Source organism: Cinclus cinclus, chromosome 5 (genome assembly GCF_963662255.1).
Source record: "Cinclus cinclus chromosome 5, bCinCin1.1, whole genome shotgun sequence".
Taxonomy (NCBI): domain Eukaryota; kingdom Metazoa; phylum Chordata; class Aves; order Passeriformes; family Cinclidae; genus Cinclus; species Cinclus cinclus.
Genome location: NC_085050.1, coordinates 73302523 through 73320400, shown reverse-complemented (window position 1 = coordinate 73320400; position 17878 = coordinate 73302523). Strand labels below are relative to the sequence as shown.

At 49.1% G+C, this 17878-nt stretch overlaps 1 protein-coding gene across 3 annotated transcripts in view; it reads right to left on the bottom strand.

Annotated features, from left to right (window-relative positions):
- Positions 1–1200: 1200 nt before the first annotated feature.
- SLC4A4 (solute carrier family 4 member 4) overlaps positions 1201–17878 on the bottom strand; it is a 115915-nt gene continuing 99237 nt past the window's right edge. For 2 of the 3 annotated variants that reach the window (XM_062493197.1, XM_062493199.1), the window contains 8 exons: positions 17129–17307; positions 16216–16288; positions 12772–12840; positions 11386–11559; positions 9283–9444; positions 6719–6815; positions 5136–5215; positions 1201–4201 (listed from right to left, as the gene is read on the bottom strand). In XM_062493197.1, coding sequence (XP_062349181.1) covers positions 5172–5215; positions 6719–6815; positions 9283–9444; positions 11386–11559; positions 12772–12840; positions 16216–16288; positions 17129–17307 — 798 coding nt within the window. In that variant the 3' untranslated portion in view covers positions 1201–4201; positions 5136–5171. Of the gene's footprint in view, positions 4643–5135; positions 5216–6718; positions 6816–9282; positions 9445–11385; positions 11560–12771; positions 12841–16215; positions 16289–17128; positions 17308–17878 lie in introns of all 3 variants that reach the window. The other variant, XM_062493198.1, reaches the window with a different exon arrangement.

The window sequence follows — 17878 nt, the reverse complement described above, 5'->3', positions numbered from 1 at the left end:
GGCCCCGCCGCAGCGCTGCGCGCTCTGCGCGGTCCCCACGTGGGCAGGGCCGGCTCTGCAGCCCCGGAGCGCGCTCTTCTCCCGGGGCTCCCCGCTTCGCCCCCCCCAGACCACCGTTCCGCCGCGGGAGATCCTCGCCCGCCTCTCCCTTGCTCTCCCTCCCTCCCTCCCTCTCCCGGGGCCACCGCCCCGTGTATCTCCCGCCCCTCGCGCCGCTGTGGAATCGCTGGGGTTGGATCGCCGTGAGCGGTAGTTGCTGCTCCGGGGCTCCACCTGCTGCATTTTTCCCATGTCCGCTGCCTGCTTCCTGAAATAGGTGAGACCTGTCAAACCACTGGGGTCATTTACATCTCCGGTCCGCGGGGAGCTCGGGGAGTACTTTACGAATAGTACTTGCTCCAAAACTTCCAGGGGCACCAGAGCTGACCAACAAGGATCTGGAGTGGTAAGGAGCTGGCTCTCCCCGCCACCAGACGAGCGGTATCGCCCTTGTCCATGTTCCAATCCCAGAATAGAACCTTTTAGATTCGAAAAGACCTCTCAGGCTGATCCAGCTTAGTTCCTGATCTTTCTTTCTCCCCTTGGTTTGGTGATTAAGATGATCCTCGGTTCCCTCAGAGGTACCGAGCCCAGGGGCTGCGCAGACGCCCAGAGCAGCCCACAGCCCAGCCCGCAGCCCCGGTTGCCTTCACCTCCAGGCGCTGCCCTCTGGCCAGACCCTGCTTTTCCAGGAGAGCTCAGAGAGCTGTTCAAGCAGGGATCCTGCCTGCAGGGCCAGGCGGCTGCCGGGGGTCCAGGGAGCACTTGCACTTGTACTCTGGGTGCCACAGAGGCTCCAATGGCTGCTGGCTTCCCAAGTCCTCCAGTGATTATTCCTGGCTAAGGAACACGTTCAGAAAGCAAATTTGATCATGGCAAGTTTCAGCCCAGAAACCAGAGGTTTGGCGGAGAAGCCCAGGCACACTGGCCTCATCCTCACTGTGCGCAGGCGACAGGAGTCAGACAGAGATGCTGTGCCATCCCGCAGACCTCCTGGCCTCTCTTCAGATCCAACCACTCCCCAGTATCCCACTGGATGCTGCGGGGGTCCTATGCTAGGGTGTGGGGGAGCCCCTTGGATCAGCTCACTGATTCCGGGATCTTGATTCAATCAGACAAGACTTGGAACATCATGAGGGAAAACAGACATGAACTCTCCTATAAATGCATAAAGTTACTTTATTTTCAGTATACATTTATTTAATTTTGAAAAATATAAATGCTAAAATATCTCATCATCTTCATCTTTTGATTCCATAAAAGTCACAATAGAAAGCTTCATAAAACTGTAAAATACTATAATGTTATAAGGAATTTTATGTTTTATATTACTGGAAAAAAAAATCACTTTAATACGTTTGAAATGTTTTCTGCTTTTTTCCTTTTAGTTCCACCAGCTGATCCACTTCATTTCATCCCAAGTCCTTGTTCTCCCCTCCAAAGCAAAGATGAACTTATGAGAATTCAATAATAAAAGTATCTGAAAGTGCGACTTGATTCTATGCAGATACAAAGGTCTGTGAGCCCCGGGGAGGGCTGGGTGGGACAGAGCAGGCTGTGGCCAGTGGCCACGGCGTGTCCTGCCCTGAGCTGGCACCTTGCCTCTGCTGGGGGAAGGTGATTTTTGACGGCTGCCTCTGATCTTGGAGGGCTTTGGGTCAGTCTCCACACTTACTCCCTGGAGCGCCCACTCAGGCTTTTCTGCCAAAATAACCAATTTGGACTGAAAGGACATTACAGTTCTTTTCAAAGGCATACAGCGTGCAGAGAACCCGTCCCTGTCATGCTGCAGGCTCTTCCCTGCTGCCAGAAGAGGGTTTTTCTCATGGAAAACAGAACCCTCTTTCCTGTCCATGGCGCTGCCTTCAGCACAACACGAACAACACAATGCAAAGCGAGAAATATCTAGAACAGTAGTCAGGACACTTGAAGTGTATTAAACACGGTTCAGAAGTGAAGACTTCTGTTTTGGGGAGACAGGTCACCAGGCACCAGCCGATGGAAGCTGTGCCCATGGAGGACAGCCCCTGCAATCCACCTGACAGCACTTTTCCTCTGGGACTGCTCCACATGCAGAGTCTGGGCAGGATGTGCAGCAATCCCACAGGCAGCTCCTGTGTACTCCACAGGCCATGCTTGAGCCTGTGTCCCCACTGGGAGCCAGGACTGCTGCTCACCAAGGGATGGCGAGCACTGGCTAAAGCTGGCATCACACTTCCCAAGTTACCTGTCCTCCAGCAGCAGAGGGGATCCCAGAGCTGCTCCTCTTCAGGCCTTTCCCAGGTCTGCCCAGCATTTGTAGAGCAGGTTTCAGCCTGGAAACATCCCAGGGTTCTTGGGATACCCAACACAGATTTCATGGAAACTGAAGGGGAGACCCCTGGAGAGCGAGTAGGGGCTGGTACAGAGGTGGTGGCTCCTGTGTGGGAGCAGATGCTAAAATTTGGCATTTAAGGTGTCAGCACCATCAGAAAATCCTCTTGACTTCACCAACCCAGACTTTGGTTTTGCAAGGACCAAGTGGCAGCATGTGCCCATCCTCTGTGATGGGATTGTCTCCATCGGGGAATTCCCCCTGAGAGCCAGGGTACTTTTTCTTCTTGTCTTGTTTTTCATTTTTAGATGAAGCTTTTAGTGTGTTCCCCCATGTCCTGGTGAAGCCCAGTTTCCCAGATACGTGTTTAGATGCACGCACCAGTATAAACATGTGACGGGAGAGAAAAAACCTCTCTCCTCCTGTGGTGTTCACTGGCTTGGTTCCACCCCACAATCCTGGGGTGCCCATATGGGCCTGGCCTGCTTAGTCCTGCTGCATTGCCAGGTCTGGGGCTGAGTAGCCAAGGTTCAGGGGATATTCTGTAGATGATGGTAGACAGGGGTGGGATGCGGGAGGATGCGCAAGTTTGCGAATCCAAGTGTGATTCAGGGTGAACATCCTGAACAAATGTCAGGGTGAACATCCCAGCAGGCCACCTTCATCTTCCCCCCCTCCACTGTACCTGAGGCACACCTCGGGTCTTTCTCACTGCACGCACACCCCAGTGTTCCAAGAAAATCAGGGAGCGATCCCACATCAGGAACCAACACCACGGATACAACCCGCATCTGTCTGCAGCGTTGGACTAACAACCCCTTTAGGACTCTTCCAAGATCACAAGAGATTTAAGTCTCCTTCACAGCAGGGACTGCTCATTAAAAAACCACTTAAAAAAACAACATAACCCTAAGAAAAACAGATGCTTCGGAGCAGAAGGTGTTAATGGAGCTGATCCAGCCCTATGCCACATCCTGGAGATCGTGGTGTGATGTCGTGGGTTTGTTTTTTGTAAAAATCACATTATATATGGTACAATACATTTTTTACAGAAAGCCTGGCATCTAGAAATAAGAGGTAGAACTACTCATAACTATATGTTTCCTGCTGCAGGAAAAAAATTCATTTTTCTTTACAGTAATTAAAAAAAGGTTAAAAAATTGTCAAAAAAAAAAAAAAAAAAAACAAGTCGTAGGTTAGGCCCCCATAATTTAAACAAAATAATCTAGGAAAATAACACTCTTCCATGTACCTGACGGATTAAGTCCATTAAAGTGTTTCTTTAAAAAAAAAAATTGCATAGGAAAGGGACATTTCCAAACATGCTACAGCGATGGCAATGGTCTGTCTGTGCTGGGAGTGAAGTACCTTCTCTTTGATCCACAGGTGAGAGCACGTGAGGGTTAGCAGCACGTTCCAGCATCTCCGAGCAGTGGGAGCAGACGTGGAATTAGCCTGGAGGTCAGCTCTGCTCTGCCAGACAAACAGCAGCTCCCAACAGCCAGCGCTCTGGCATTCCCACAGGTGTGAGGTGACATCCGTAGCGCTCCTGCCCTCGCTGCGCTGCGGAGCCGGGAGAAGGAGATCCGAGACCCGGGCAGCGCGGGGCCGGAGGGAGCGGGGGGCGTGGGCAGGGAGGGGCAGCGGGGCGGCTCGGTCACCATCGCCGGCGGGAGCAGGGAGCTTCTTAACATTTGGCTAGTAACAAGGTGAATTTGTAAAAGATTGGACAGACAGACAAATTACAAAGTAGTTTCTGTTCCCTTGCTCCTCCAGAAATAACCATTGTCTTCAGGCTCAAGGTCTATTCTAATTTGAGGCACAGCTTTTACTGGAGTTCGTGGAGGGCTGCGAAGAAGAAGATGGACAAGGTCAGTGCAGTACGAATGCCAGGCTTTGGGAGTACACAGCTGAATTTAAGGTGAGGCCCACACACAGATCATGTGAATGAGCTGGTCTGAACACTGCTCACTGCAGCAGGCAAAACCACCCATTTCAGTGACCATGGAGCTCCAAGTATCCAGCCTCAGAGCCTCACAGAATCCCAAAATGTTCGGGTTGGAAGTGACCTGGTTGGAAGGTTAAAGCTCATCCAGTTCCGTGCCCAGCCGTGGGCAGGGACACCCTCCACTAGACCAGGCTGCTCCAAGACCCATCCAACCTGGCCCTTGGATACTTCCAGGGATGGGCACCCTGGTGCTTCACCCCAGGCTGTGACAGTACCCCTCAGCTGCCATTGCAATAATCCAGGCATTGCCACTGGGATGAATTTCAGCGCCTGTCTAACACCTGTAAACACAGACACATCTTTGATGTTTCACCGGAATAAACTTGCCTCGGTCCATATCCCACTCCTGGTGCTGGGAGGCCCAAGCTGGCCCCAAGGGACTGGACTCCGAGCACTTCTTACTTGCTGCAGTTTAAGATCATTATTTACTCTGTTTTCCACCACAGATACGGAAAAATGTATTATTTCCCCTTGGCAACAACCCTCTGCGCTCCCCCCAGTAGCTCCACATCTTTCTCCAGGTCTGATTCCCAAACCAGTCCTCAGTGCTGCAGCCAGGAGGCCAGTGGAGCCTTCAGGTCCCTCACAGATTCTCCACTCCCCATCCCAAGCACTGCCAGGGGCTGGACTAACTCTGGAATCCACTTCTTCATAATCACCTTGGGAAGCAGCAACCCAGTGCAGGGAATGTCCTGCCAGTGTTTTTTTAGAATTCCCTGTAGGCAACTTGCTGTGTTCTGAGGGGGAGCAGAGGTGCATTTCCCGGGTGCTTACCTTGGCATGGCATGTGATTGAAGGAAGGGAATTGTATCAGCAGGATGTGTGGCGTTCAAGGAATGTCGGTGATTTTTCTCCTGGGGGAAGAAAGCCTCACTGTCATTGCTGCAGCACCACTGCACCTCAGGCCCTGCCTCAGCTCCTCCAACCCACATCTACGGGCCAAGCTCTTCTCCTGCTAGCTGCCAGATGGATTTACAGCTTGTGGAGGAAGCACTCCATCTCTCCTCCGAGGTGAAACCCCTTGGGGTGCCAACAGGCCCCGTTTCCCAGGGGTCCCCCCTGTTTAGAGCCTGCCACTTACCCGGGACCTGCACCCCTCAGTCACCCCACGCTCCCACTGTCACACCCTGATGGCAGAACTACCAATTTTCCTTAACTATTTTGGCCCTTAAGATGCTGGGGGAAAAAAGGCATCTGATCCTAAAATGCCAAGTAACAATATTTAGGATGCAATCTGGTTTTCGGACATCAGGAATGTACTAAAAAACAGGGAATGAGGAGGATATGTGGTTGCCTGTGGCTGATTTTGCATGATGTGCTGACATCAACAAAACATTAAGGATATCCAAATAGCCACAAAAATGTTTCCTTTCCAATGGTTTTGTTTTATAATCCCAATCCCTAAGTGTTTCAGTATCTAAAAGTCACAGGGTAATGCTTGGCATTCCCTGAGGCATCTGTATGGTACCCAAAGGAAAGGGACTTGGCTCCCAGCTCTTAAGCCCTATGGGTAATTTAAGGATCTACACATCTGGGGGTTTAGGTCCTGTTCCTAGGAAGCAGTAGCCTGGCAGTTGTACTACTCAATTACTTTAGTCTGTATTTCTCCCCTCCCACCTCAGAAGAAAAGGGCATATGGCACCCTTAGTATGTTAAAAAGTCATCCCAAAGGAAAAAAAACACCAAGGTCAGCTGTGATTTCTCACTTAAAAGAGAAAAATGTAAAGTGGGAATGACTGAAATTAAAGATTAAATTCATCAGGTACAGCTATTAACATGAGGAATTAAAACCGAAAAGAAGAGTACAAACCACCTAAGAAGGGAAATATGTTAATGGCCAACTGATCTTTGCTTGTGCAGATTAATGACACAAATAATTAATTACTCTGTTAAAAGCTGATTTTTGCAACTGCTTGGCACCTAAGGGAACAAACAGTAACAGGACAGTGCTGCAAATCCAGAACACCAGGCTCAGTGGAAAAAAAAATAAATACCACCATCAGCAGGTTAACACCAAGGGGGAGAGGGAGAGGAGAGGAAGAGAGAGTGGGTGGCCAGGAGACCTGTCAGGAGCTGGAGAAAAGCACTTAAACTGGAGGCACCAGAAGGAGCAACACTGATTTTATAACCAGCAAAGAAAAAAAAAAAGCTCACAAAAGCAAAATGTGTCATAAAGCAGGGGCCTGGAAATTAAAAAGGAGAGGGGAAAAAAAAACCAAAAAAACCAAGAGAATACTTCTGAAGTAAAAGGTAAGATTAAATTTTTTTAAAAATCACTCTAAATATACACATATATATATTTTTTTTGTAGTGCGAGTCAGAGTCAAGCAGGCATGCAAGAGCTTAGTTCTACTCACTGTCAGCAGGTTTGCTATCACTTAGGAAAGGTTCCTGCTCCATGATGTCCATTGGTATTTTAATACTTGGGACTTTTTCTGAGTAGGGGCAGTCAGACTGTGAAAAAAACGTGTAAAAGGTCTTAGAATATTCCCACTGCTCTCTCTCTTATCGTCTCCCACACATTAAAATTATCCTTCACATAGTTCTGTAGGAACAGGTAAAGAAAAGAAGGAAAAAGAGAACAGCATCCTCCAGGCTTGGCTGCCTGATGGATTCCACTGGTTCCCCACTGCATCCCACTTCCCTTCATACCCTCATACTCCAAAAAGAAAACAGACTGAAAGGATCATCTTGTGGAATTATAAATTGTAATAAATCTCCTCCTTTCCCACCCCATCCTCTTAAAAGATACCGTCCCATTCTGCCTGGAGTTGGCTGCAGGAAACTGAGATGGAAAATGCATTTGTGGGGAGACACAGCAGGGCACTGGCTGCTGGAAAAGCTCACCCAAACCCTTTATCCTGCTGGGATTCTTGTAAAAGCTCTTGGTTGTTCCCAATTGCTCTACAGGACCCAGATATGACACAGCAGAGGCTCCTTACATCAGACTGGCTCAGCTCCCTCTTTAATGCCTCAGTTCCACTTGTGGTTCATCAGCACGAGCCCTTGAAAGAACTCTGACCCCGGCCCAGCCGAAGAAAACAGCAACCAGGTGAGGATGAGGCACAGGGAAAGGCCAAGGTCCTGCAGAGCTGGGGTACCAGCAGGATTTTACATCCCACTGCTTTCTTTCACCCACCTGCCTCTGCTTAGTAGGACGTGCTTGGAATTGCTTTGCTTTTTCAAAAACACAGGGAACTCCTCATAGCCAAGGAAAAGCTGATATTGCCTAACTGAGCAAAGGCAGGAAGGTGGGATTTGCCAGAAATGTTGGGACATCATTGTTCCTGAAGAGAAGCAGACCCACAACACCAGGGTGCAGGGAGGAGACCTTCCAGTCAGGGCAGGAAAACACTAAGGAGGCCAGAGAATGGCTCTCTCTGGATTATTGTTCTTATTTTTAATTTATTTTTTAACATAACTGATGTCCAGTGCCTTATTTCATACTCCAAACGCAAGATGTTTCCTTGGGACTGTTTTTCTGAGGATGAGGGATAACTCAAGTAAAGCACAAGCAACACCCAGCAGTTCCCTTGGCTGAACTCCAGTCCATGCATTGCCCCCCAGATCCCACAGGATTAACTCTGGGGGTGGATATTTCTGGAAGGGAAAGCATGAGAATAATCCAACTAGTAATTGCCCAGCGCTGTATGTTCAGGAAGCAGGTAAAAGCAAGTGCTGAAAAAAAACCAGCAAGAGTTAAGAACCAGTATTTTGCATAAAATGTCTTAGCCATTAGATTAATTACTGTACCTGGAATTGAGGAAAAGTCTGGGAAGAGAAGAAATATCATGAAACTTACTGGAGAGAGGGAAGCCATGGCTCAGGATACAACACTGCTGGATTCACAGCAGTCAGGAGGAGGGGATGGAGTCAAACCTTGGCTGATGACTCAGTAGGGCCTCTTTTAAAATCTCCTTTTGGTTTGCTCAAAGGTGTTAAAGAAAACCCTGGTCCTGGGAATGGGAGGAATGATGGGACAGGGCAGCTTGCTGTCTGAACTGAAAGCCAATCCTCCCGGCTGCTTTTCCTGCTGTGCTAAAATGGGATTCTTTTCCAGCTTCAGGTGACCTTACCTCTCCCTATACTCAGGAAAGACCCTTCTTCATGAACATGAGTGGAACAAGTGGCACCATGCTTAGAACTCACCATGGAGTGTGTTTAGCACTTTAATAAAAATTTAAAGGATTTGAGTTAGACCCGAGCAGAAGAACATTTAAAGGCACCAAGACTACATTTCTTCTTCATAAATATATATGAATATATATATATATATATCTACAGGAGGAAAGAGAATAGTCAAAGGCACATGGGTCTGGTCTAGCCAGGTCACTTTTCACTACTGAGGGCACGCTGCCACCTGAGGGAGGACCAGAGTGTACTGCAGAGGGCACAGATGCTCGGGAAACATTTAGGTCATGACTTCTACCAACACAGAGCAGTTTTTCCTGCAATATGACAAATTACATCTATTTTGTGCTTTCCAAAAGAGCCATTACAAAAATATTTAAGAAAAAAAAACAGAAAACCAGTAGGACCAGAGCTGCTGGTGAAAAGCATTCTCCTCCTAAAATGTAAGAGACAACGAAGGGGAGAAAGTATAGGAGGGAAGCTGGAGGAGGCAGGGTGATGAGAGACATTCTAGCAAGGGGCATGACATCTCAGCAGGTACCTGGTGCTCTTGGCAAGTGTGATTTCATTCCTAGCAATGCACACACCACCCACCACAGGCTGGAAAAGGGAAGACGGTGTAGGAATTAAGTTTTCTTTGGGACCTGTTTGCTGCAGCAGCAAAAGACCAAGCTGTCAGTTCCACAAGTGGCTGGAAAATGTCCAGCCTCAGCACTGGGCAGGGCAGGGAACGTGCCAGGGGTTAGCTGCCTAGGAAGGAGGAATGTGACAAAAGCAGGAAGCTCCTTACATCATCATTGTCACTGTCCATACTGCCCTTCTTCTTTTTCTTCTTCTTCTCATCCTCTTTCTTCTTCTTGTCCTTTTCTGGAATGACGTCGTCAAGAAAGCTTAAGTCATGCTGGGAAAAGAGGTAGTCCATGGCTTTTCTGACTGCCACCAGGGCCAAGATCTGTAAAGGCAGAGAGGGATTCCCAGTCACATTTTACCTTTCATTTGGAACACTGCATTCCTCTCAGTTCTGCTTCTAAGCCCACACCCCTGAATTCTGGCTGTAAATGAACATACAAAGAAGGTGGTGAACACCTGGGACATCTTTGTCAGCTTGAGAGGTTCTGCTGTGACTGCCTCATTTCAGAAAAAAAAACAGAAGCAGTGGACACAAACCAGTATCATGATCACTCAGTATTCCTGTATTAGTAAGTAAATTTAAAAACAATGAGCCCTTTCATTTACTTTTGGAGGCAGGCTCACGGGACAGCCCGAGCAACGAAACCTTGACTTATTTCTCGCCGCTTGCCCAGCTGAACTCTTAGGAAACCAGACGAGTGCCAGTCCATGCCCCCAGAGTTTGCAGAATAAAGTTGACTGGGATTGTGGCACCAGGAAACTGGAGTAAAAGCTTGCTCTCTGCAAGACTGCAATGCAAGCACCAGGAAAAAAAGGAAGGGACATGTCTAAAACGGGTCCTTACCCGGACACTGGGGGTGACACCCCCAGTAGAGGCCACCGAGATCCCACAGAGGCTTTGCCAATGGGTCCATCAGCAGGCTGGAAGCTGAAACTTATTCCCAACAGGCTGCCTTTAAGGACAGCTTTGTCCCAAGCAATCACAATCCACAGCACAAACAATTCCCAGGAACAGACCTCAAGCTTTGACTTGCGAAACTCAAGACGTGACAACAGACGTGAAGAATTGCTCAGGGGTGGAAAGATGCCATGCAGACACCCGTAAGGATCCCACTGTGAAGCACTGTGCTGAAAATGCCTTTCCTCTAAATAAACAGGGAGCTGGTATTGGCCAGCTGGTATTGAATCCTCACAAACTGGAAATTCGCAGTTTTTTGCTGATGAGGGCAGAAAATTGAGCTGTTGCCATCATATCCAGCTCCATCAAAGCTGTGGCTGTGCCCTCCCTGAGCCTGCACCATTCTAACAAACTTTGTGAGCCTTGGGTTTCACTCAGATTCTAATACAGGCTAAGAGATTTTTGATTCAGCTCCCAGCATCAGTGCAGCAGAGCCAGGCACAGAGAATTGTGTCAGAATGCCACATTAGTGGGAATTACTGACTCTTAACATCTTTTACCGGGAGCGCGTGTCCCAGCAGGAACATTTGGAAGAATTTTTTACTTGCATCATCTCTCCTCTCATCACCATCTGGTTCTTTACCTGGGCTCTGCCCTCCTTCCTTTTCTCCCTTTAAATAAGCACTGCAGCTCCTATCTGTCCCCACACCTGAGATTTCACTTGTCCACAAACCTGAAATTAGGTGACCGGGGGCCAAGATTTATTTAGGAGTTTCCAAAAGCTTTGCCTCGGCAGAAATCCAACCCATCTCCAAGCCAGAGTGCCAAACAGTGTCTACAGCTCTGGTAATAACATGAATAATCACCCACTGATGGTAAACAACATTAGTGCCTTTTTACTTGAGTTCAAGGAGCAGAGACATTCCCTTTCCTTCCCTTTGGCATCCCTCTTAGCACTTAACCTCCTCCTTGGTTTTGTCAATTTTGCTATTTAAAAGCCAGGGAGATATTTTCTATCCGGTAACTAGCGTGGACTAAAAGAGAAACGATGCCCCTCTCCTTGCTTCATGCAGCTCAAGGAAAAACCACAGCAAATCTAACCTTGGCAGCCAGGAACGGTCAACACTAACTACACCTTCCCGGGAAAAAAATTAACTTCCCAGGCTCGCTTTTCTCCAGAGAATTTACATAAAGGCAGCCAACAGCCACACTGACCCCGTGCAGTCCTACAGGAGTGCTGTGAGTGGAGCCCTGAGCCAGACACTCCACAGGGAGAGGCTGGATTTACACATTTACAGGAGCGTACAAGCAGGGGAGGAGCAGGCTGAGGTGAAAGTGAGGCATGTGAAGGAGAGTATCACCTACCATGACAGGGAATATGATAGCAGCCACAGTGGATTTGAGGATCCAGAGGAGGGCCAGGCACACCACCTGCAGGAAGGTGAAGAGGTGGACCCTGCGCAGCGGGACATGGCGCAGGTAGATAAAGTCAGGCTGGTGTTTTAGAGGCATCAAGAGCAGCTTCAGACGATCCATGAACTGGAAAGGAAAACAAAGAAATGTTGAAATGAAACCCAGCATGCACAAAAGAGAGAAAACAAGATGAATGCCCAAACCAGGGTCAGCATCACACTCAGGGGCATTTTTGCCGTCTTCCCCTTCCCTGCTTCTGCTGAGGAAAGACATTCAGCCTTCAGGAACCATGCTTTTGTTTCCCCCAAATAAATGAGGAGCACAGGTCAACAGAGGCGAGGGCAGACATTGCATTGCCAGAAAACAGAACAGCACCTCACCAAAGAGCAAGGAAGATGGGCAGCTTTCCCAGCTGTGTCCCTTTGCTGGACCGGATGGACCTGGGAGTTAAACCAAAAGGGGCATTTCTCATCGAGTAAAAACACTCTTGACCCCAGTCCCCCCACCACCTGGGTTGGGAGCAGGGGAAATCCCCTCCAGGAGAGGCAGCCCCAGGGCCAGCAGGACAATCCCCTCATTGTCCCCTGCTGGAGCATGGGCTCCCTGCCCACTGCCGGGACCAGAGGAACCCGCACCACTGAATGGAAGCTGGAGCTGTTTTACAGAATGCCTGAGGGAATTCTGGGGCTCACAGAACAGGCAGTGCCTTCCCCTTAGGGCGCAACCCAGCAAGAAAAAGAAAGGCCACAATTAAGAGGGTGCCAGAAAGCAACAAAACCATTTCCAGCCTCCTTGGGCCAGCTCTGGGTGCTGGGCATGAGAATGGCTCCTTTACATAAGATTTCCTCAATGATGAAGAGAGGGCCTTGGTTTCCCCTCCCTGGAGAACAACATCCCTGCTCCTTAGCACTGAGGAATAACCCCACTACCATAAATCATCCTCCTTGTTTGCCTTCAGTCTGTGGCACAGGGCCCAAACTACCCTGGGAGTGAACCCGAGCTGGAGCAGAAGCCTGTAGAATCCTGGAAAGGTTTGGTTTGGAAGGGATCCACCCCCCATCCCACGGGCAGGGACACCTTCCACCAGACCAGGTTGCTCCAAGCCCCGTCCTGGTTGCCCAAGATGGACCCAGGTCTTCACAAAGCAGCCCCCGGCACTGACAGTGCCCACTCAACCACTCTGCCTCGGTCTCCCATCTCAGGACACCCAGGCCTGTGGCAAGGTTTGTCACCAGCTTCCACCTTCCATGGGCTTCTCGGGGAGGAAGAGGAGGCAGCAAAGGAGAAAGGTAAAGCTGGGGGGCTGTGGAAGAAGCCCTGTGCTGCTTGATGACTCACCTGCACGCCGTTGAGGGACGCAACTCCCATGTAGAGGAAGACACCGTAGAGCACGGGCATGGGAATGAACTGTGGGACAAGAGCAGGAGAGCCCAGTGAACAGTCTCCCCATGAACACATGGTGGGACAGCATTCCCAGCTGGTCATCAGCTCAAACTGCACCCCTGAGTACACAACATGGAGCTATGAAGCCATAGAAATAATCAAGCAAAATAAAGCTGAACAAACAATAAGCCCTTCTGTTGTGTTTTGAGAGACACAAGGACATTTGTGCAATCCCACTCTCCCATTTCACCAGGACTTGGACATCTTGTCAAGAACCAGAGGGAATGATGCCAGTCACTGAGTAAGTTAAGGAACAGGTGGGCACAAGTGTTCCAGTGAGCTTCCAACTGCACTTCACCTCTGATCTGTGGTGTCACTGGAAGCAGAAGGCAGAGAAGAAAAAACAGCATGATCCTACAGTATGTGATGTACCCTGTTTTTCCAGATAACAGGTGACAGAAGAAGAGTAAATGGACTCAGGTTGTGCCAGGGGAGGTTTATGTGGGATATTAGGGAAACACATTCATAGAAAGGGCTGGCACAGGCCTTCCAGGGCAGTGCTGGAGTCACCATCTCTAGAGGAAATTAAAGGCAGTGCTTGGGGACATGGTTTAGTGGTGACTTGGGCAGTGCTGGTGGGGCTGGGTGATCTCAGAGAGCTTTTCCAATTGAAACAATCCTGTGGTTCCATGTTCAGTCCAGCTCAGTAAGCCGGGCAGATCCATACAGAAAGGCTGTTCTTTGGAGTCTCACCTCAGCAACAATAGTCACACCAACCCAATCTCTTCCTGCTCTATCTCTCGAGCACATTAATCCAGAATTACTCCCAAGTACAGGACAATGACTTCCCTTCTTCGTTGCCAGGATGTGTCCTTTCAAACACCACTTTCTGCTCCCTCACACTGCTAAGTGCTGCTCATTCCTCCACATCCAGCACATCTCCATTTGGGAGTGAGGAAGGTGCAGGGGAGCACCAGACAGGCTCCCTGGAATGAGTCTCTGTCCCTGACCACAGAAGTGGGCAGCCAGCCTGGCATGACAGGAACAGGGACAAACCGCAGGCAGGAGCTGAGCAACAGCCTCTGTGGGATTTACTGGTGCCCAGGGAGGATGGAAGGAGCATCAAAGGATAGCCCCTTGTGCAGTGCCGGGGGCTGCCACTGAATGGCAGCTGCAGCCAGGCCACGGCACCCACTGTTCCCACACAGCACTGCTGCACTGAGAACCCTCCCCTTCCAACCTCTGCCCTGAGCTCATGAAAGAGGCAAATAACACAGCAGCTACCCAGGGTTTTAGCATCCCCATCACCTTGTTCATCGCTCCCAGCAGGCATTTCCCCGGGGGCACATGAGCACCAAAGTCACCCAGCCTCATGCCATCCAAAACCCCGCTGCGAGCACTTTTCCTTCCTTCCTGAGTCTCACTGCCTATCGCCTCCCATGAGCTTCTTCATTGCTGACTCATCCTTCTCTTGGATTTATCTGCTCCTTTGAGTGAACCACGCTGTTTTTTCCCATTTGAAGGTAAATGCTTTTTCTGCAGCGTGGGGTCTGCCAGCACCGTTGTGAGAGGGACGGGGACCCGGCGGGTGGCTCACAAAGCTGTGGGTGACCATGGGATTCAAAGCCCTCTTTGGATCTGAGGGATGAGACACGACACAACAGCAGCTACAGCAAGCAAGAGTTGAGCTTTCTAGCTCATTTTCACTGCTCTCTTCTCCTCCCCTTGTATTTATTTCCATGGGGTTTTTTAAAAGTAAGACAAATGTCTAAGTTTTATTTCACCATTCCATGATGATTACTCCTGTAGATCACCCCAAGGTGAAATCCCAGTACCTGAACCTGCTGAGCAGCAAGCAGTGCTGTCATTTCAGAAGACTTTCTCTTGGCCAAGTATTCCCTAACGATGGGAGGGCTGGCTCTGGTGCTCCAAGCAAAGCTGCTGCAGGCCAACAGGACTAAAACTGTATTTACAGCCAAGTGCCTGTCACCCTCCTAGCAGGAACAAGGATGTTTCTGTGGAGATGTGCCTTGGCTGAGCAGAAACACCACCACCATCCAAAACCAGCACAACCACTGCAAAGCCCTCACAAGACAGAGCTGGGATTATTCTGTGGATTGCCTGGTTTATTAAATTTGGGATTGTCAGCGTTCAATTTGCGACTGGCAGGAGGAGACTGAAATGTTCTGAAATGCATTTAGCAGTGCAGCTCTATCCAGCAGGACCCTGCCACTGGAATTTGCTAAAGGTCCTGAAATGCTGCCAGGTCCTTCCTGCTGGCACATGGGCCAGCAGCATGCTGACTTATCCTCAGGCGTCCTCCAGCAAGGATCTTCCCCACACACTGTCTTAGGGGAAGTACAGACAAATAATTAATGACTGAAGCAATGACAGACCCCAGTGGAATAGAGGGAGAGTGATCTAGCAGGGAAAGGTCACAAAAACTAAAAACCAGGACTATCACAATCAGTCATAAAATTAAAGGCACGGAAATGCCCGTTTGTGTGGAGGTGGAAACTGCTCCCCGAGACAACAAAATTTGAGCTGTGCAAACAGCCTTAGAAATGAAGAACAGGAACACACTGCCTTGGAAAGCCACTGTCTCCACTCCTTGCAGGGGCAGCATCACTGCTCCCTGCCTGCCTCCTCCCCTCAGGCTCACACTGCACTGTGCCTCACAGCCCCTGCAGTTTGCAAAAAACTCATCTGCAGCCTCCAGAAACTCTGGAGACACCCATCTGCTCGTTCCTACAGGGACAACGCACAGTGCTGCTGGTCTGACATCTTCTGCTGGTACCATCGGCCTGTGGATCCGTGGACAAGGGCTCCTGCAGCTGACATCTCCTGTTGGACAGCATGTCCGTGCTTGGCACCACCTCCATCACTATCCCCAGAGAAGGCAGCACCCTCCACAAGACAGGCATAAGCAGGTTTTCCAGTTTCCTTCTACAATCTGATGATCCACTAGGGATGCATTTCTCCATGGCTACACACGACCGTATTTCTGGTCTGGGAAAAGAGCGACCTACCAGATCCATCAGCAACACATCTGTCCAAAGCTTTGGCTAAACTCACAGGAAAACAAAGGTTCAGGAGATGAAGAAATGCCATCTAATTGCACTGCTTCCTCCAGAAACATGTTTTGCATACTCTGACCTTTAACCAGAATATGTTTTCCATAAAACACAGGCCCAGTAGAGGTATAAAAGAAATCACAGAAGAAAAGATAAGTTTATTTTATGCAAACATGGAGAAATGACCTTAAAATGAAGAAGACCGCAGTGCCCAAGAACCCCAGCCCTGAACTTGGCCCCTGTTCTAGCACACTGCAACCATGTTGGTGTTTCCTTCCAAAGGGTTTGGACTTAAAGCTGTCTAAGAACTGCAAACAGTCTTTACCTTCAGGATGGGAGCCATGAAGACAGACACCCCAGTCAGGATGAAAACGATTACTCCGGTGACTCTCTGCTCCCTGAAACAACATCACTGAGTCAGCACCACAAGTGCTTCATGCCAACAGGAGCTCCAAAACTCATTTTTGCAGCCACATTTTTCATCCAACAGCATCAGACAGGTGGCTGGATCCTGACCAAGACCTCTGTTTTAAACCCCCAGACGGTTTTGTTCATTGATTGGGGATTAACATAGCACTGCAACTTGAGCCTGGGGCAGTGCGCTCACAGGGTAAACACTCCAGACCGTGCTGCAGCACTCCCAGGTCCCTGCACAGCCATACTTAGAGCATGCACAGAGGCAATAAATCATCAGCCACACATTGTGAGCCCTGCCCAACAGCTGGCTAAATCATTCAGACCTTCATGGGGTGTTGAGCATGTGCCTTCAGCAGCACTCACAGGGCTTCCCACACCCAAAAATACCTCGGCCAGTAATATTTCAGAGCACTCAAAGTCAGCCCATAAAATTTCCATTTAGTTACCTAAACAAGCAGCCTGATTTCCAGGAGTAATCCCATTGGAAGCACTTCAAACCACTTCATTAAGGCAACCAAACACAGGAAAAAATGCTTCATTAAGTAGAGCTGGTTGCACTAGGTATGACAGGTGTGTATGTTTGACCATTACATTTGCTAAGGAATTTGCTTAGATTCCCTGGATAGAGAAATATGCAGGAAATTTATTTCCTTTAACAGAGGAACACTGTGTCTGACATGGCCAAATTCACTTGGTAGGAGTCACGTGGGGGCTTGCCCAAGGAACCGGCTTTGGAAACAGGGAGAAAGCAGCATGAAATTCCCTGTACAAAAGGATTTGGCAGGCAAACAAGGTAACGAAGTCTTCCCGGTCGGACATACCTCACTCCCAAAAACTTGGGCTGTTCTCCAGGGGCCGAAGTCTCCGTCTCCATCTTCAAGCTGTCGATGTGAGCGATGGAGATGACAGTAGCAGCCACGTACCAGGGCAGCCCCATAAAGGAGCAGACGATCATCAGAATGGCCACCCAGAACAAATCCAGATGATATCCAGCACCTTTCTGTGGAGGGAGACAAACAACCTTCAGCTGAATTACTCCAAATGCCTATGGAGCAGGGCAGAGGCACACCAGACAGGCAGCATTTCCTTCTGCAATACCCAGACCAACAGAGCCAAAGATCAGAAACACATCGGCTCTTGTGAACACCATAAGGAAGCATCTCCTTCAGGATACAACCCCAGGCTCCTTCAGGCGTGCAACAAGAACAACTGAAGCCACATGTCCTACCCAAAGGAAAAAGCTGCCCTCATTCTTGACTCCCTTTCAAACATCCCTGATCCTCTATTTTTAAAATCCTTCATGAAATAAAGCAGGAAATCCAGCAGTCTCAAGTGCCAAGAGAAGAAGTGAAGAAACAAAAGAGCCACCAAGAAAAGGGATCTTCAGAAAGACAGCAGACAAACCTCTAAGGTTTGCTATTTGAAAACAGATTAACCTTTATTAAATCCCATTCAATTTGATTTCACTGGAAAAAAACAAATGATCCAGGCCTAGGATGACCCAGGAGGGAGAACAATCCAGCTTCTCTTGAATAGTCCTCACTGTTTCCCTCACACGTGTGCTGCTTACC